At 46.6% G+C, this 20,261-nt stretch overlaps 1 protein-coding gene across 1 annotated transcript in view; it reads left to right on the plus strand.

Annotated features, from left to right (window-relative positions):
• The window catches only part of LOC147725652 (interleukin-12 subunit beta-like), a 155,671-nt gene that overhangs the window by 97,219 nt on the left and 38,191 nt on the right, over window positions 1-20,261 (plus strand). The window contains exon 5 of the mRNA XM_086964562.1: window positions 17,032-17,213. Coding sequence (XP_086820688.1) covers window positions 17,032-17,213 — 182 coding nt within the window. The remainder of the gene's footprint in view (window positions 1-17,031; window positions 17,214-20,261) is intronic.

Raw genomic sequence — 20,261 nt, forward strand, 5'->3', positions numbered from 1 at the left:
TGCGGTCCACCTAGGGTAGCTCAGCTCAAGGGGTATAGGCTTCACCCCAAGACTACTGTTTTGTACTTGCGACACACTCAATGCAGTAACCCAACGTACCTCCACCAAAAATGACACCACACCGTATTTAGAAAAGGTAGAAACACTTTATATTTCTTTTAAGTTTGTTTTTTCAGTTGCAACACCAATAATAAATTCACATTATAGACATTTCATTTGGATTACCTGCTTTTGTAAACATAAACCATGACATAAGATTGTGTTGCCCTGGTGAACCTTACTTAGTCAGAGCATTAGAGAGCAGGCTAGCTGTAAAAGATTAACTCAATTAATGACTCCCCTCAATATAACAGTAAAAGAAAAAAGGCTCTAGGCAGTTTTGCTGTATTCTGTCACCACATCTAGGCCTCAAGCATTAGATTCTATTAAATTAAACACAGGTATGTATCAGGTCGATTTACCAGTCAAGTAAGCAATTAATTGTTCTAGAAGAGTAACATTCAGAAGCATTAAGTTCAAGCTGACAGTGGTATTATAGTAAATGGTAGGGCCCTTGGAGACCCAGCAAATTCAATCAACTTTCACCTCCTGCCGTTTAACTTTCATCTTCTTTGAAGTCCCTCCTTTGTGGAACTGTGTGGGGGAATTAGTCCCGTCTCAAGTGCTCCCCCTCCCCTTCTTTCCCCTACTTCCAAGAGTCCCCAGTTAAGTTTTGGAGGCAGTAGTGGGGCCCTCTCACCACCTGAGGCCCCACACAACACTCGGTGATCTTACCGGGTTTCTGTCAGGTCCTTGGCCCAGCCAGTCTATTCAGCCGCTACCTGCCACCCGTGCGATCAGGCCTCTACGATGTCAGTTTCTGCCTTATAACGCGGGGCAGGCTCCCAGCGGCTGGCCTGAACCGGTACTGCACAGCGTCTCTTCCGGGCGTTCCAGCTGGCTCTGCGTCCCGCCCTCTCACTCTTCAGAGAGGTAGGGTACTTAACCTGGGCTCGGCCTCCTTCAATCCCGCCCCCTTCTTCCTGACGCTCACTTAGTCAGCGCCGGAGCAGGCTTCCGCTATGCCGCAGCCACACCGTCTCCGCCTCCCTGGAGCACCACCACTCCGCTTGCCTATACCGGGCCCCCCTACCCAGGATCTCCTCAGTGGGGGCCCGCAGACGCTATCAGCCCCGGGCAAAAGGCGGCAGCCCAGCGGCAGGGACTTCGACGGGGCCAGCAGCGATGAGGTGAGGTTCGCGTGGAAAGCGCCAATGAACATAGGGGCAGCGGCGGTGATTTATCCTGCGCTACTTTCTGAGGTAGAGGCTCAGGTGGGTTTCTTTTGGCGGGACAGCTAAAAAGTCTTTGCGCACCCAGACTCCAGGAGGCAGCAAGGTTGAGGAGAGCTAGCGCAGAGGTCAGAAGCCCTTACCAACAACAACAACACGCCCCTCAACTCCCTGGTCAGATTTCCTCCGCTCACCAGAATGAAACCAGGGTTCCTCTATGAAGGGGCATAAGGGGGGGTAGGTAGCCCCAAGGAAAATTATGTTGTCAGGGCTTGGTCAACCAGCAGGGGGTAGCGTCAGCAAAGTCCAGGTGACAGTCAGACCTCCCCTCAGTGCACCAACCTCCCCACAGGCAGCCTTAACTCCTGACTGGTCTCACTCCTCACACAATGACAAAATGGCCACCCAACATTCCACCTTTTATAGCCTGGGCCAAGAGAGTCCAGAGTGGACCAGAAGGTTCTGGAACCCCTCAATGCAACTCTATGGCCCCAGGTTATGAGGTGATTTGGACAGGCCACCATTTTGTGTTTCACCTACTCTCCCTTCACTTTAGAGGAGCCCTCGCGCCACATTGTTAATGAGTAACCATGGGCGTCCAGAGACCTAGGGTCAACACCAAAAATATGTAGTGGACACACACAAAAAATGCAGAAGGCCAAAAAGAGGATAAAAAAATATTAGGAGGGACCACCCAAAGGGCTGACAGGTCTAACACGCGTCCCCCCCAGCTGAAAGTGGGGAGAGCTACACAACCCCTTGGGAGTTCTCATCACTAAGGCGGAAGTACCTTGAGAGACCGTCTGCGTTTGCGTTGTCCACTCTAGGCTGATGTACCACCCTGAAGTCCATTCCCTGTAGGGAGATGGACCATCTCAACAACTTGGGATTCTCGCCCCTCATTTGCATCAGCCAACGAAGGGGCCGGTGGTCAGTTTGAACAAGGAAGTGCGAACCAAACAGATATGGTCGCAACTTCTTAAAAGCCCATACCACCGCTAAAGCTTCCCATTTAATCGCACTCCACTTCTCTTCCCGGGGAAGCAGTCTCCTTGATAGGAAAACAACAGGTTGGTCCAGACCCTCCTCATTGAGTTGCAACAACACTGCCCCAATGCCATGCTCTGCTGCATCCGTTTGGACAATAAACTCCTTGGAAAAATCAGGGGCCTTTAAGACAGGAGCTGCACACATTGCTTGCTTCAGGGTGTCAAAAGCTCGTTGACACGCCTCAGTCCAAACTACCCGTCGAGGTTGTTTCTTAGATGTGTGCTCAGTTAGTGGTTCCACAGTTGTGCCATACCCCTTAACAATGTTACATGTAAAGGGGTCCCAGTTGAAACAATATTTAGAGCACAAAAACAGGATTTACATAAAAAAGATATATAAAGAACTTTCTGGAGAAATTACATTTAGAGTGATGTTATTTTAATACACATCCTCAATTGCAGATCAGTTGCATGTACATTTATCAAAATAGTAAACTTATTCTTATTGCCAAAGGAGGGAAGGGCGTGAGAAAGAGGGACAGGTGAGGGAAGTAGAGTGTAGTGAGGGTAGTGTGAATATAGAAAAGTTTCAAAATAAATCACACATGGTCTCATGTACATTTAGAAAATGGTACCACAGGGGCATATTCACATTGCCATTCAAGTATTGTTATACAATTGCATATTCCTATCCCATTACATTCTAACACAGCCAAAAATGATCTGTTGCTGGTGGGTAGGAATGGAAGAAGGTATGTCGACGTTTCGACCCCAAAGACATAGGCTGATTCATGCCCTACTGCGGGGTCTTCATCAGGACAAGTGGGGGCGGGATGCCGGGGAGGTGAAGGAGGGCACCTATAAAGCCGCACTGGGTCGCGTGGCACCGTCTAGGACGAGTGGTGGGCCAGAAGGCTCCGGATGCGAAAGAGAGCGTGAACCCAAGGGTCACAGAAAAAAGGCAAATCTTCATACGTCGAATTAACGGACATTCATTCCCATATTTCAGTCTTGATTAACAAAGCAACGGTAGTATCCTGTGAGGCCCAGGAACGGTCGGAACTCTGTTTGAGTCTTGAGTCTTGGGGGGCTCCCAGGCCATGATAGTCTCAATCTTAGCCTGGAGGGCTGCAACGTTCCCCTGCCCACCAAGTGGCCTAGGTACACTACCGGCCCCTGCCCAATCTGGCATTTGCTAGCCTTGACCATCAAGCCAGCCTGTTTCAGGGCTTGGAGGACAGCCTGAAGGTGGTCCTCCCAGCTGCTGCTGAAAACTGCAATGTCATCTAGATAAGCAGCAGAGAAGGCCTCCATCCCGGAGAGGACCTGGTTCACCAGCCGCTGAAAAGTGGCAGGAGCATTCTTCCGCCCAAAGGGCATCTCACAGAACTGGTAATGGCCCTTGGGCGTGGAGAAGGCTGACCTTTCCCTTGCTCCATCTGTAAGGGAGATCTGCCAGTACCCTGATGTGAGGTCAAAAGTACTCAGATATAGGGCAGCTCCCAGCCGGTCAATGAGCTCATCCGCCCTAGGGATTGGATGAGCATCAGTCTTTGTCACAGAATTCAGTCCCCTGTAATCCACACAGAACCTGAGTTCTGGAGTGGTGCCCGGCGGGGCAGCTTTTGGTACCAAAACCACCGGACTGGACCAGGGGCTGCTTGAAGGTTCAATCACTCCCAGCTCCAGCATCTTAGTGACTTCACTGTGAATGCTGGCCTTCACCTTATCTGACAGCCGGTAGGTCTTGGACTTCACAGGTGGGCTGTCCCCTGTGTCCACATCATGGGTACACAGGTGGGTCCTTCCCGGGATAAGGGAGAACAGTGAGGAATACTGCTCAAGGACTTGACGGCAGTCTCTCCGCTGTTCGGGAGTTAGGGATGGTGAAAGGATCACCCCTTCCAACCAACCCATCCTTCTCTTGGGACGAAAAGAGATCAGGTAGAGCAGTGGTTCCCAAACCTTTGACTCCTGAGGACCCCCATTGAGTTACCACTGGAAGCTGGGGACCCCCAAGCAATTTGTATGAGTTAAATTTCAAACATTAAAAGAGTAATTCGAAAAAGAATACACACGTTTGCACACAAAACAAATACTCAAAGTACTAAGGAATTTAGGGCCAGATGTACGACCATTTTATTTAGCGCCTCGCAATTGGCGACACATTGCGAGTGGCAAATTGCGAGTCGCTAAATGAAATGTACAACAGTGTGTTAAACACTGTTTGGGATTCTCAATGGGGTCGCAAATTGCGAGGTTCATTAATATTAATAAGCCTCTCGCAATTTGCAACCCCATTGGGAATGCCAGCCCTCCCAGCGATGGTGGCCTGCTGGGCTCTGCAGGCCACCATGTCTCGGACTGCTTTTAAATAAAGCAGTTTTTAAAAAAAAATGCAGCCGGTTTACCATGCATTTAAAAAAAAAAAGAAAATGAAACGTTTTGTTTTCATTTTCTAAGGGCAGGCAGAGGTCCCTGGGACTACTGCCTGCCCTTAAACAATAATTTTGCATGCATTTGCAAAGGGGAAGGGGTCCCCTGGGAACCCCTGCCCATTTGTGAATACATTACCATCTACTTGAAGTAGGTGGTAATTGTGACTGTTTTGCGACCGCAAACATTTGTACATGGTTTTGAGACTCGCTATTTGGAAGGGAATGCCCCTTCCAAATAGCAAGTTGCAAAACCTATTTAGAGAGTCGCAAAAAAATTGCAACTCGCGAAATGGGCCATGTACATGGCCCAATAGGTTTTTGCATGCGCGAACGGGCCGCGAACCCATTTGCGCATATAAAAACAGATCGTACATCTGGCCCTTAGTATTTTATATTGAAGTAATAGCCCCTCTGTCACATGTATTGTATTTGTTTTATATCATCTTTCATACCATTGTAGGATGTCAGAGCACTTTACATAACACACATATGGAGACATTGAATCATACATGTAAGTCAGTGTGTATATAAAATGTTTAAAGAGTGCTTGGTCTGGAAAAGCACAAACTCAGGATTCAGAACATAACTCAATTTCTAGCATTGACTTTAACATTTAAAACGCATTTCCACCAAAATATATCTTTTTAGCAGCATCAGGATAATTAATAACTGGGGCAAAATATAAGTTTCTAACTGGTACCATGCAGTTTGAAAGCAGCTCTTTGATGACAGTTTATAGGTCCCTCTGCTTGATTACGATTGTCACTTATAAAGTGCACAATAACAAAAGAATCTCTGTGACAAAAGTAGTAACCACGAACCTAGGCACATAAAATACTGCTTTTTAAGAGGCATGTTACACGTTCTTTGCAGTAGGAACATTAACCCTCTGTGCTACATTAGTTAAATCAAAGCTGCCACTGAATAAAACTCTCTTCACTCTCCAGCAGGTACATTAATCACGGGCGTTCTCTTGACACTTTTATTGTTGCTGGAAAGCTGCTAATTATACAAAAAACGTTTCGGTGCTTTTAAAACTGTTGCATACGGACCCCCTGGGAATGTGTCACGGACCCCTGGGGGTCCGCGGACCATAGTTTGGGAAACACTGAGGTAGAGGCACACTTTCCTCTTCCTCGGCTCCATCAGTCACCATCATCAAGATGACCTTGGGCCTCTCATGGTGGGGTTTGAGGTGGTTGACATGGAGCACCCGATGGGGTTGCCTGGGGGTCTTAAGATCCACTAAATAAGTGACCTTGCCCTTCTTCTCATCAACTTCAAAGGGGCCTGCCCAGCGATCCCAGAGAGCACTAAGCTTTCCAGGCTCCATGACCGACGCCTTCTGTCCAGGCTCTAACTCCACAGGGTGAGCATTGTGGTCATATCACTCTTTCATGACTGCCTGGCTGGCTTCAAGGTTGTCAGAAGCTTGCTTCCACAACTTAGCCATTTGGCTACGGAAAGCCAGCATGTAACTCACCACATCCTGGGGAAGCTTCCTGGGAGTCTGCTCCCATCCATCTTTCACCAGGCTGAGAGGTCCTCTGACAGGGTGCCCATACAGAAGCTCAAAGGGGCTAAAGCCCACTCCTTTCTGTGGCACCTCCCTGTATGAGAACAACAGACAGGGTAGGAGGATGTCCCATTTCCTCCGCAGGCTCTCAGGCAGACTTCTGATCATGCCCTTCAAGGTTTTGTTAAACCTTTCCACCAGACCATTGGTCTGGGGTGGTAAGGGGTGGAGAACCTGTAAGTAACCCCACATTCCTTCCACATGGCCCGCATATATGCTGACATGAAGTTGGCCCCCCCTGTCGGACACAACTTCCTTGGGGAAACCCACCCGGGTAAAAATCCCCATCAGGGCCCGAGCCAACGCAGGTGCAGCAACGCTCCTCAAAGGAATAGCCTCTGGGTACCGGGTGGCATGATCTACCAGAACCAGGATAAACCTGTGACCGGTTGAAGTGGGTGGATTCAATGGCCCACAATGTCGATGCCCACACTTTCAAAGGGGGGTCTAACGACAGGTAGTGGTTCCAGGGGAGCCTTCAGTGTAACCCCTGTTTTCCCACTAGCTTGACAGGACATTCACGTCCTACAAAAAGTGTCGGAGCAATCCTCATCCGAGGCCAATAGAAATGGCGGACAAGCCGGGCAAAGGTCTTGTCCTGACCCAGGTGTCCCGCCAAGGGAATCTCGTGATCCAACTCCAAGAGGAAGGCTCGGTAACGCTGGGGAACTAACAAGGCCCGTTGCGAACCGTGCACCGGAGCCTTGGGTTCACTGTAGAGAAGACCATCCTCCCAGTAGATGTGAAAGTTCCAGGTAATGTTACCTGCTGCCTGGGCTTTGGCCTGACGCCTCAGTCCCTCAAGGGTAGGGCACTCCTTCTGCCCCTGACAAAACTCTTCCTTGGTAGGTCCTCCCTCCACATGCCATTCTGCAGGGATAGGTAAGTCCTCCAGGGAGACAAAATCCCCCTCCGTGGACTCCGGGACCACCACCACAGGTGTCCCATCCATCTCACGGGGTGTGGACGCCGAGGCAGGTTTTCCCTGTCCCCGGGTCTTCCCCTTTTTGGCAGCTGGCTGTGCCTTTGTTCCAGGCTCCAGGCCTTGCGACCTCCCCTTCCGGGCAGTCGCGGACCGTGTGCTTGCACAGGTCCAATCAGGTGTACCAAGCATCTCTGAATGAGTCTGGAATTCCACCTCTTTCCAAGCATTGTGCTCCAAGTCATTCCCCAACAGGCAATCGACTGGCACGGCAGGGCTCACCGCAACTCGTAAGAGACCCGAGACCCCTCCCCACTCAATGGGAACCTCAGCCACAGGATAGTGACCTACTCTGCCGTCAGCCATCGCGGCGGGTTGGAGTACGTTTGGGATCACCTGCTCTGGGGACACCAGCTGACTCCATACCATAGTCATACTGGCACCTGTGTCCCTCAGAGCTTCCCCTCTCTGGCCATTGATGGTGACCCACTGCCCATACTTGGTGGTATTTTGGGGCACCTGAATCTTAGGAACTATCTCGCTGTCTCCCAGGGACACTAAGGTTATTCCCGCCCACTCACCTCCCTTATCTAGAGGCAATTCCTCCCCGAGCACTACACTAGCCACTCCCGGGGTTTTTCCTCCAGTGGGAGAGGGTGGTCTCTTTGGGCACTTGGCATCTCCTTTATAGTGCCCAATGCCACCACACTCATAGCAGCGGACAACCCTTGGCTGCTGACTATGGTCAGGATAGGGTTTTTTTTGTGGATTAACCCTAGGAGTGTAACCTGATCCCTTTCCTTGCAAACTGTTTTGGGGGCCTTTTGAGAACTCCTTCTTTTTGTCTCCCCCCTCTTTCTTCTGGGGAGCGCCCTGACTAGTCCTTTGGGAATCCCCTCCAGTCCCCTTTAAGGACACCCGGGTACTAGCCCAGATGTCTGCCTCCTCCGCAAGCTTCCTAGGGTTAGTCAGCTTGCTGTACACCAGGTGTTGACCCAGCTCCGGAAACCATTTCTCTAGGAGGTGCTCCTTTAAGAACAGGTCATATAACCCCTCGTAATCAGTCACCTCACTGCCTTGCACCCATCCCTCCAATGCCTTTTTAGCGTAGTCCAGAAAATCTACCCAGTTTTGTGTAGCTAGTTTGTGGCTGCTCCGAAATTTCTGCCTGTATTTTTCAGGGGTCAGCCCAAACTTTCTGATCAGAGCAACCTTCATGGTGGGGTAATTGGTCTGTTCCTCCTGCTCTAAGGCTAAAAGAGCATCCCCCCATACCGGAGGCATATACTTATACAGGCCACGCCCCCCAATGACTTTCTGAAATCCCATGGGCTCTTAATGAGACCTCATAGGCAGCCAACCATTTGGCAATGTTGTCTCCTACACTAAAACTGGCGACTACATCTTTGGGCAAATAGGGTCTGGGTTCCCTGGTAATTTCCTTAGGTACGCTGCCACCAACAGGATTACTGGAGGTCCCTATCTGTAGGGCTTTGAGATCTAACTCCCTTAAGATAAGCTAAGCTCATGGGCAAGCCTCTTCTCCTCCCTCTCCTTTTCCAACCTAGCTAACTCCCATTTTAATTGTCTTTCCTCCCTCCTGTCAGCTAACTCTGCTGCAGTCAGGCTCCTTTCAGATACACTACTGCCCGCCCTCGAAGGTGTCCTAGGACCTGGTAACAGATTCCCCCCTTCGGTTTGGTACAGCATGTCTACTTCAATGATGGTGTCACAATCCACCTCTTTCTCCTCCTTTTTCCCATTTGGGTGAGCTGCCCCCTATGCTCTCAAGCTGGTTTGGAGTTCCACTTTCTTCGCACCCCGCTTGAAGAACACCCCCTTCTCCTGGCAAAATTCCCTAAGTTGGGCCGCTGTGTAAGTCTCTAACTCAGCTAACTCAAACTCCATTTTACCAGGCGGGACCTCAGATATTTATTTGGAATATTCAAGAAAGAGGCGTCAAGTAAGGTCTACTTCAACCCACCACCAGAAATGAATTTGGAAAAAACAAAAACATCCAATTAGGGAGACCAATAGGAGAAAACTCCAGGTGTAGGGTACGTGGTGCACACTAAGCCACTGTCAAGTGGACCCAAGTACAAGCCCTAATCCCACCACTGAACACCAAATATGTTGGACCCGGGGTCTCCGGTCCACCTAGGGTAGCTTAGCTCAAGGGGTATAGGCTTCACTCCAAGACTACTGTTTTGTACTTGCGACACACTCAATGCAGTAACCCAACATACCTCCACCAAAAATGACACCACACCGTATTTAGAAAAGGTAGAAACTCTTTATATTTCTTTTAAGTTTGTTTTTTCAGTTGCAACACCAATAATAAATTCACATTATAGACATTTCATTTGGATTACCTGCTTTTGTAAACATAAACCATGACATAAGATTGTCTTTCCCTGGTGAACCTTACTTAGTCAGAGCATTAGAGAGCAGGCTAGCTGTAAAAGATTAACTCAATTAATGACTCCCTTCAATATAACAGTAAAAGAGAAAGGCTCTAGGCAGTTTTTCTGTATTCTGTCACCACATCTAGGCCTCAAGCATTAGAATCCATTAACCTCTTAAGCGCTGCTGACGGCCAACGGTCGTCACGAGCGCTACCTCCCCAGTGCTGCGCACGACCATTGGACGTCCATTCAGCACTAGTTCCAATGGACAGCGCAGCACTGGGGAGGGATATTTGCGAAGCAGCTAAGGTGTTAAATTAAACACAGGTATGTATCAGGTCGATTTACCAGTGAAGTAAGCAATTAATTGTTCTAGAAGGGTAACATTCAGAATCATTAAGTTCAAGCAGACAGTGGTATTATAATAAATGGCAGGTCCCTTGGAGACCCAGCAAATTCAATCAACTTTCACCTCCTGCCGTTTAACTTTCCTCTTCTTTTAAGTCCCTCCTTTGTGGAACTGTGTGGGGGAATTAGTCCTGTCTCATGTGCTCCCCCACCCCTTCTTTCCGCTACTTCCAGCAGTCTCCAGTTAAGTTTCGAAGGCAGTAGTGGGGCCCTCTCACCACCTGAGGCCCCAAACAACACTCCGGCGATCTTACCCGGTTTCGGTCAGGTCCTTGGCCCAGCACAGTCTATTCAGCCGCTACCTGCCACCCGTGCGATCAGGCCTCTACGATGTCAGTTTCTGCCTTATAACGCGGGACAGGCTCCCAGCGGCTGGCCTGAACCGGGACTTCACAGCGTCTCTTCCGGGCGTTCCAGCTGGCTCTGCGTCCCGCCCTCTCACTCATCAGAGGGAGGGAACTTAACCCGGGCTCGGCCTCCTTCAATCCTGCCCCCTTCTTCCTGACGCTCACTTAGTCAGCGCTGGGGCAGGCTTCCGCTATGCCGCAGCCACACCGTCTCCGCCTCCCTGGAGCACCACCACTCACCTTTCCAATACCCGGCACCCCCCTACCCAGGATCTTCTCAGTGGGGGCCCACAGATGCTATCAGGGACTTCGACGGGGCCAGCAGCAATGAGGTGAGGTTCGCGTGGAAAGCGCCAATGAACCTAGGGGCAGCGGCTGTGATTTATCCTGCGCTACTTTCTAAAGTAGAGGCTCAGGTGGGTTTCTTTTGGCGGGACAGCTAAAAAGTCTTTGCGCACCCAGACTCCAGGCGGCAGCAAGGTTGAGGAGAGCTAGGGCAGAGGTCGTGTTATGTTGTCTTGTATTATATGCCTTTGAGGCTCGTGCTTAGGTTCTCTTTAGAATGTATATGACGCCAGGTTAGAATGTATGTGTTAGCATCTTTCGTATGTTGGGGGTCAGTTATACTGGAGCAGTCTTTCCTTGCAGCTGCTCCCTGGCGCTCGCCTGTATTTCTATTATTTACCTTAATAAAGTATTCTCCTGTTACGGCTTGGACCATCATTACAATTGGCGACATTGAATTTGGACCCTGATTCGTGTGAAGACTTCAAATCACATTTGGATTTTATGCTTTTATACGGAATTAAAGGCGTATATTATCTGAACATCGGCACCTCAGAAACATCGGCTCCAATTTTTTAAAAAAAAAGGTCAGTGATTATTTAGAAGTTTGTGTTAAACATACCTCACGGCAAGACTTTGTTTTCTTGGATGGATTGTATCCGTTGAGCCTCCCGTTCGGCTGCATCTTTCGAGCAGCAGTAGAGGTTCGACATGGTGATACGCGAGAGGTTTTGTAGAACTCTCGGAAGTGTTCCCTGCAGAACGCCGGAAAGGATCAGAGGTTGTGAAGTAATCACACAAGTTCATGCAGGGTGACCTTACGCTGCGGCCATTTTGGGACACTAATTCAAGGTATTCACCGGAGCAGTGCAGAGTTAGGAAGAAGGATCTTCTTAACATAAATAAATAAACGTTGGATTGGTTCAAGATTGAACATTAACGGAGATTAATAGAAAAAGAATACTTTAAGCAAATACAGGTGAGATTGTCGGAGGGTATCATTATTACAGATTTAAAGTCATTGAAGAACGTACTGTAATTTTATTTAAAAAAGAGTATAATTATATGGAAAGAGGAGACACTACTGATAATAAAGAGTGTGAAATGGCGCAACAAAATTTTACTATAAGCGCTCCTGAGCCGGTTTGGGCTACAGGTACTCAACCGAGTATTAAGTGGATTGAGTGGAAGGTATACTTCATAAACTATATTGAAGCAGTTGATGAAGGGATGAAGATGAAACCAGAACAAAAGAAGAGAATTTTGTTACATTCATTGGGACCAATTGGATGAAAAACCCATTTACGGATGAACAAAATAGAGGATTCAAGTTTGGATGTTTTTGAAAACTGGATTAAAGATATGGACAAATACTTTGCACTGAAAGTATGTATTGGTGTAACTAGACATAAGTTCTTTCAAAGGAAACAGACTAAGCAAGAAACTGTTGATGAGTGGATTGATGATTTGAAGAAATTAGCGATCTACTGTAATTTTAGAGATTTGCACGACGAGTTGATAAGGGATCAATTAGTTATTCATAACAATAATTCTACCTTACAAGATTGTCTATGGGTGAATGGCGATGCACCATTGGATGACGTTTTAGCCAAAATGAGAAAAGCAGAAATGTCTGGTAGATGTTCCTCAGTAGTGAAAGAAACAGAACAAGAGAAAGTTTCTTCGGCAATTTGTAAGATTCAACTTTCTAGCCAATCACAGACCAGGTATCAGCAACCGCAAAGCCAATCTCAGACCAGATATCAGCAAAATTGGCAAGGAAAAGGGACAAGTCAGCCTACTAGATACCAAAATAAAGAAACAAAAAATGAAGAAAGAAGATCTTACCGTTGTGACAGTAAAGAACATTTGGCTTTCAGTAGGAATTGTCCTGCCTTGAGAAAGAAATGTGGAATCTGTGGGCTGGTGGGACATTTTAGTAAGATGTGTCGTAGACGAAGTAACGTCAAGTATATTTGGGATGAGGAGGAGTAGATTGAGGAACTAGACGGAGAAAGATTTGATTGTATTAAAAATGTGAAGGGAAATTGCGTAATTAATATATCGGAAGAATCTTTACAGGGTAAACCCTTATGTAACATTTCATTAGGTGGTGTTGTTGTAGAAGTGTATGCAGACTCAGGTTCTCCTTACACGATTGTCAATGAGGAGATTTGGAGGAAAAGTTTTGTAGGAAAAATTGGTAATCAATTGAATGTTTCTGATATTTGCCCTATTAGTTATACTGGCAATAGAATCGAAATGCTGGGTTGTAGGTGGCTTACCTTTTTATTCAAGGGAAGGAGCACAAGAGGTAAATTGTATATTTATTTATTTTATTTTGTCAATTTGTAGGGCGCAACAGCTACCCAAAAAGGGTTTCCCGGCGCCTAGACACAGCTATGTGTCAAAGCTGGGACCATCAGTATTGGGGTGGTTTGATCAGAAAAATGTGAACATAATTTTAGACCCAAACAGTGTTGAAAAAGTTTTGGTAATGGATGATGAGAGTAAGTTGAGTGACATGTTGTGTAAAGAATTTCCAGGAGTGTTTGGTGAAGTGCTTGGGAAATTGAAAGGCTTTGAGCATAAAATATTACTCAAAGCTAATGCTGAACCTAAGGTGCACAAAGCAAGACCCATCCCCATGTTGATCAGAGAGGAAGTAAAGAAGGAGTTGCAAGGCCTGCTAGCTAAGGGGATCATAGAAGAGGTGGAGGCGTCTGAATGGATTAGTCCTATTGTAGTTGCACGAAAACCGAATGGCAAGATTTGTCTATGCATAGACTTACGCCATTTAAATAATAATATAATTATAGAGAAATTTCCGTTACCAAAGATCAACAAAATGGTGTCTTCATTAAAGGGTGCCACCTGGTTCTCGACTATAGATCTCTCCGCCGCTTATCACCAGGTGGAGTTAGAGCCAGAGTCTAGGAGTCTCACGGCTTTTGTCACGCCTTTCGGTTCCTATTAGCTTAAAAGGATGCCGTTTGGGCTGGCATCAGCTGCGGCTGTATTTCAGCGTTTGATGTACAGATTACTAGGGAATTTGGACATGATTTCGTTTTTTCAGGACGATATTTTGGTTGCTGCTAAGAACCAAGATGAACATGATTCAAAGTTGAGACAAGTTGTAAGGGTGCTAGAAAAAGCAGGACTAACGGTGGAATTGCCTAAGTGTAAATTTAGTAAAAGGAGTGTGTCATATTTGGGTCACACCATTAGTGAGGAAGGAATCAGACCTAAACCAGCTTTGATTGAGAATATTGTAAGTTCAAAGGCACCAAGTACAAAAGAAGAAGTTAGGGCCTTTCTTGGTATGGCTGAATACTGTGCAAAGTTTGTGAGCAATTTTGCATCTAAGGTGTTTAATATTCGGAATCTACTCAAAAAGAACGTGAAGTTTGAGTGGACAAAGTGTTGCCAGGATGATTTTGAACAGATCAAAAAAGGTTTACAGAATGTTAATGCATTGGCAAGTTTTGATCCGAATGTGGAGTGTTTGACAATAGATGCGAGTGATAAGGGCCTGGGGGCAGTTTTATCCCAAAAAGATGGAAAAGGAAAGGAAAATATTATTTTATTTGCCTCAAGAGCACTTTCTTCTGCTGAAGCGAGATACCCCATCATTGAAAGGGAGGCATTGGCGTGTGCATGGGCGTTGGAACACTTTAGAGCTTTTGTGTGGGGCAAACCAGTAGTCATTCGCACAGATCATGGACCATTAGTTAAAATTTTATCTTCTGATGGCATTTCTGGGGCTTCGGGTAGAATGGCTAGGATATCCATGCGCATGAGAGAGTTTATTTATAAGATGGTTTACTTACCAGGTAGAGATAATCTCATTGCAGACTGTTTATCGAGATTGCCTGCTCCACTCGAAGAGTGTGAGAATGACCCGTGGGGAAATTTTAGTGTTGCCTTGGTGCATGACTCAGGGACACCCGCTATTAGCAATCAGGAGTGGTTGGAGGAACAGGGTAAAGATGTAGAAGTTAAAAAAATTGTGGATTATATCTGTAAAGGTTGGCCAAAAAAGTATATTATTGAAGATGGACTTAAAGCCTTTTGGGAAGTTAGAATGGAGTTTTCTCTTGAGAATAACATACTATTCAGAGGTGATAGAGTTATTCCCCCTGTTTCCTTAAGGAAGAAAATTTTAGAGCTATGTCATGAGGGACATTTTGGCATTAGTAGGAATAAATTGATTGTGAAAAACATGTTTTGGTGGCCAGGAATAGATAGGGATACTGAGAAGTTTGTCAGGAACTGTGATGTGTGTAATTCTGCAGATAAAACTCTCAGGACGTTAAAACCGTGTATGAGTGAGGGGTTAATTCCAGATCTACCATGGGATACCATTGCTATGGATATTATTGGGCCAATCGGGGAGATGAAAGAATTTGGTTTGGTTGCTATAGATTTATTTTCAAATTGGCCTATGGTGAGATTCGTGGATAAGGCGGGCACGCATACTGTTCTGAAGTTTTTGGACACGATTTTTATAATGGAAGGGTTACCCATTTGCACCCTGACTGATAATGGAGTACAGTTTTTATCACATATGGCTGACAATTATTTTCAAAAGTGTGGTGTTAAGCATAAAACTACAGCCTTATACAATCCTAGTGGAAATGGCACAGTTGAAAGATTTAATAGGGTAATCAAAGGTGTTATTCAGGCAGCCATTAACAAAAGAATGGATTGGAAGGTTCAGGTACAGAAAGCGGTGTGGTCATACAGGACAACATCGCAGGCAAGTACAGGATTGTCTCCGTTTGTTATGATGAGAGGCAGACTACCGAGAAGCAAAGTCAACCCAGATTGGTTGGTTACGGGCAAGGTCACAGAATGGTCTCCAGCTAAAGTCAAGAGTGATCTGGATATGGTCCATGCTAAAAGCAAAGAATTTTTTGATAATCACTATAGCACAAAGGATGTAAAAATTGGAGTAGGGGATTGGGTACATGTGAGGAAACCTTTTAAAGTACCTAAAGGTGAAAGTGCTTTTGAACCACCAATGCAAATAATTGAAGTGTTGAGAAATGCAGTGAGGTTGAGTGATGGAAGAGTGTGGAACATGAAAAGCATTGCAATTAATGCCAAGCAATGTGGTAATGCGTGTGATGGAGTTGTAAGTGACCGAGATAATTATGATTGGATTGAGGACCATTTTGATAACAGTTGTTTACAATCACAAATGGCTGAGGTGGAAAGAGACACCAATGGAGTTGTTGATGACTCTTCTCTGGTTAGTCAGTCTTTTTGTGAAGGGGGAGGAGGGGTTGTTAGTACTAGTGCTAACAAAGGCTTTAACAGAGATGGTGGTCCCAGTGTTCTGGAGTTTGGACATGGGAAAAGAACAAGTGTTTTACCTTCTTGGCTTAAGGACTATGTGACAAAATGAACTATATTATTTTGTTTTGTGCTGTTTCTTTTTGTTCCCTTTTGTTTCTTTATTTCTTTAAGTTTTTCGTTTTCTTCTTGTTACCTCTTCTCCTTATTCTTTCATTGGAAGGAGGGGGTGTGTGTTATGTTGCCTTGTATTATATGCCTTTAAGGCTCGTGCTTAGGTTCTCTTTAGAATGTATATGACGCCAGGTTATAATGTATGTGTTAGCATCTTTCGTATGTTGGGAGTCAGTTATACTGGAGCAGTCTTTCCTTGCAGCTGCTCCCTGGCGATCGCCTGTATTTCTATTATTTATCTTAATAAAGTATTCTCCTGTTACGGCTTGGACCATCTTTACAGTCAGAAGCTCTTACAGTTAGAAGCCCTTACCAACGACAACAACAAGCACCACTCAACTCCCTGGTCAGATGTCCTCCGCTCACCAGAATGAAACCAGGGTTCCTCTATGAAGGGGCATAAGGGGGGGGTAGGTAGACCAGCAAAGAGGGATAGCAAGTCCAGACACAGTCAGATCCCCCTCAGTGCACCAACCTCCCCACAGGCAGCCTTAACTCCTGACTGGTCTCACTCCTCACACAATGACAAAATGGCCACCCAACATTCCACCTTTTATAGCCTGGGCCAAGAGAGTCCAGAGTGGACCAGAAGGTTCTGGAACCCCTCAATGCAACCCTATGGCCCCAGGTTATGAGGTGATTTGGACAGGCCACCATTTTGTATTTCACCTACTCTCCCTTCATTTTAGAGGAGCCCTCGCGCCACATTGTTAATGAGTAACCATGGACTTCCAGAGACCTAGGGTCAACACCAAAAATATGTAGTGGACACACAAAAAAAAATACAGAAGGCAAAAAAGAGGATAAAAACAATATTAGGAGGGACCACCCAAAGGACTGACAGGTCTAACACATTTCAAGTCACAAATGACATATGTTTGAAGGCATTAACATCTCTTGCCCTCTTGTCTTTTCCAGGGACTCAGACTTGGACTGGATTGAAGTCCACAGGATCCACGAGGGGGTGGTCACATTTGAGTTGGAGTTTCCCAGATCCTGTCCAGATGGTGAAGAGGACTCGGCCTTCACTGTGTACGTGGAGGCTGTAAATGACCACACTTACGTCTCTGATAACAGAACAATGTTTCTGCGTAACATAAGTACGTACATTTTCAGAATTGGCGCCGCTTCATTGGGGGGAGAGTTAAGAACATATAAGAAAATGTTGTGGCTTTACTGAATACTAACTTCACGGCTGGATCATGGTGTGTGACTTGACTGAACTTCTGCTTCTGCACCGGGGCATACACTTCCCTATTTGCTCTATGTGGGGCTGTGCATTTTCTCAATCATTGTTGCAGAATTGAAAAAGTTCTCCTAGCTTTTGTAAAGGAAATTTACAATTCTATTAAGGACACAGAGGCTTTTGCAGTTTCCTTTTATACACACAGCAGCCAAGAAAAACACGGTCATTTCGAACAATAAACTATCCACAATCCTCAGAAAAAAGAACAACAATGTGATAAAAACAGCAATCCAATAGCATTATCCTATAGAACGTCTGAATGTCATCATCCTGCCAGGCAGCTCATCGCCTGTCCTCCATTTGTGGTTGTCCTATATTTTCATCTACTCAGCCTCTGTAAATCAAAAGCATGTGCACTTTTTCAGATCAGAATCTTGGAGTACCGCCGCTGACTGTTTACATCAGCAGGTACTCCAAGGGATGGTGGTGGGAAGTGTTGGACCTGCGATGGGCAAGCCCAGCACAAAGGGGGTAGCTTGGCTCAAGTGTCAAGGCAAGTGAAGGCTATCGTGTTAAGCCGGCTTTGACCCAATAATATCTCCTTGTACAACCACCAAAAAGAAGGACACCACACCACTGTTGTAGAAAAATATGATTCCTTTATGTAAAAATTCTCTGTTGTGAATGGGGATCAATTAGGAAAGCACATACACATTTCTTTTGGCCACAATTTGCTGGGTTTCGATTTTGGAATAAATACAATAAATTAGCTTGGGAATAAATATCATCAATAAATAGAATAAATATCAGGAATAAATATCAATAAACAGAATAAATATCACTCTTTGTTTAGCAGAATAAATTCTGGTTCAGTTAAATAAACATTCACCGGTTCATTCTGGTGTCGCTGCCACCAATTAAATACTTCAGGAACATTACATTTGCGATTACATTTCATGTTGGAAAGATAACTCTTACAGTTTATGACGATCACACCAATCCTGTACACAGGATTCTCTGGGCACAAAAGGAGTGTTGGGACTCTCTAAGAACCACACGGGGTTATGCGCGTGTAACTAAAAGGCAAGGAAAGACAGTGAACACTTCATTTACACTCGGCTGCCACCGGGTTGAGATCTCTGTTTGCCGGTGGGGATTATGCGCGCCTAGGGGCTTTACCACTGCTAGCACACAGGCGGCACCAGTTCAAAGTCTTTAGACTGACAAACGGGGCTGCCGAAGAGGTCACACAATCTTCGCGCTCAGTCAAATAAATGCCGGCTCACAGTTCCTTTATATCACCGCTTCCCACCTGAAGAAACGGGCCCACCTCACATCGGCTGCAATCGAAAAGCGATTCAGTCGGGTTCAGCACTTCTCTCGTCAGCGACGGGTTCTCAGGGGCTCCACGGACCTCCCTCTGACTTCCTCAAACAGGGATGGCTCCCGCCCACAGCTACAGCCGCCGATTCACTGGGGAGGGGCAGAGACAGTAGTCCCGCCCAACGAAGGACGGCCTTTCCCCGCCCCGGGGCACCACCTCACCTCAGTCTGCGCAGGAAGCACTCTACACCGGTGGAGCTTGGAGACGTCCGAGCTCCTCGCTGGAGGCGCCTGTCACAAAAGGGGCACAGAAGATGCTCGCGGTCGCGGCGAACTTGCTCTCGCGACCCGAGTCTGTCGTAATTCACCACCGGGGGTGGGGGGGCGGGGGGGGGGCGGGGAAGGCACACGACAACGGCCACAGTCTCTTGGGGGTGACGAGGCACTCGCTGGGCAGGTGCTGTAGGCGCGAGGTCACTGCACACACAGCTGACTTGAACGCCAGTCAGGATCCACGCCAGTGACCCTTGCTTGCTCTACTGCCCGCGCTACCAGCCGCCTCAGGGGTCAACAGGGCAGGTGTCAATCTGGTGTCAAGTCTGGAATCTCCTTCTTCACCTAGATCTGGAACATCATTATCCTATCTAGTCTTCTGGTCATCTAAAATGGCCGCCAGGGACTGGACCTTATATAGCCAGTGCCCTGAGGTGCTGGCTCGTGCCAGTAGGTTCTAGAACCTTCTTTGGGCTAGGCCCATGACATGGCACTTCTGAGAGGTATTTGGGACCCTAACAGCCACCATACTGGGGTTCTAGAGCAGCCATTTTGTGTACCTGAGGGAAATAAAGTAATTCCTGTCAGGAATGTGCGCCAAGTAAAAGGGCGCCAAAACCTTGAAAGGTCAAGGTTCATGGAGGCTCCAAGGGGAGTCACTCACATGAGGAAAAAGGATGGCCACCATTTTGAGGCCATTCATACAGGTTGCCAATCCCAGTCGATAATGTCACAGGTTTCGCCAGGTGCCTTGTAAATAGGTGCCAAAAACCTTGTGAACAACTGGGCGTCAAGGAACATCTAGCCCCATGAAACAGCACACAAAAGGTCCTGGTAGACAAAGAAAAGCGACAAATTTTGGGAGGTACAGGGGAACAAAATAAATCATAGTGGTGAGGGGACTATCAGAAGCAGACGGGTCTAACAGGAAGCATCCCAGAACATCTCACAACTATCCAATGTTTCACTGATGGACAGTCCTCACCTCTGCGTTCTTCATGGACATTAAACATTCTTTCACAATAGCTTGCGATATTTTTTAGTCTATGTCTGGACCAGGGGCAGAGATTATGCTAGTGTCTTAAAAGTAGAATCTGCTGAGCAATCAGCTGTCCTCAGGATGTCCTCCACCTTGTTTCCTGGAAGAAACGCGTTAGAGGCCACAGCTTCAGCCCCAAATGTGCTTCAGAAACATAAACATCAAAGTCAGCCTCCTGCAGCCCCCGCCTGACTCAATGAAATCAATAACCGTGGATGTGAAGTCCCTTGTAGTTTTTGCATAGGTTGTGGATATCTGGAAAACCTGGATGTGAAACTAGGTGGGTGTTGGTTTTGGTTCTCCTGAATATTACTCCAGTGAAAGGAA

The sequence above is a fragment of the Lissotriton vulgaris genome, chromosome 3_2 (assembly GCF_964263255.1).
Source record: "Lissotriton vulgaris chromosome 3_2, aLisVul1.2, whole genome shotgun sequence".
NCBI lineage: Eukaryota > Metazoa > Chordata > Amphibia > Caudata > Salamandridae > Lissotriton > Lissotriton vulgaris.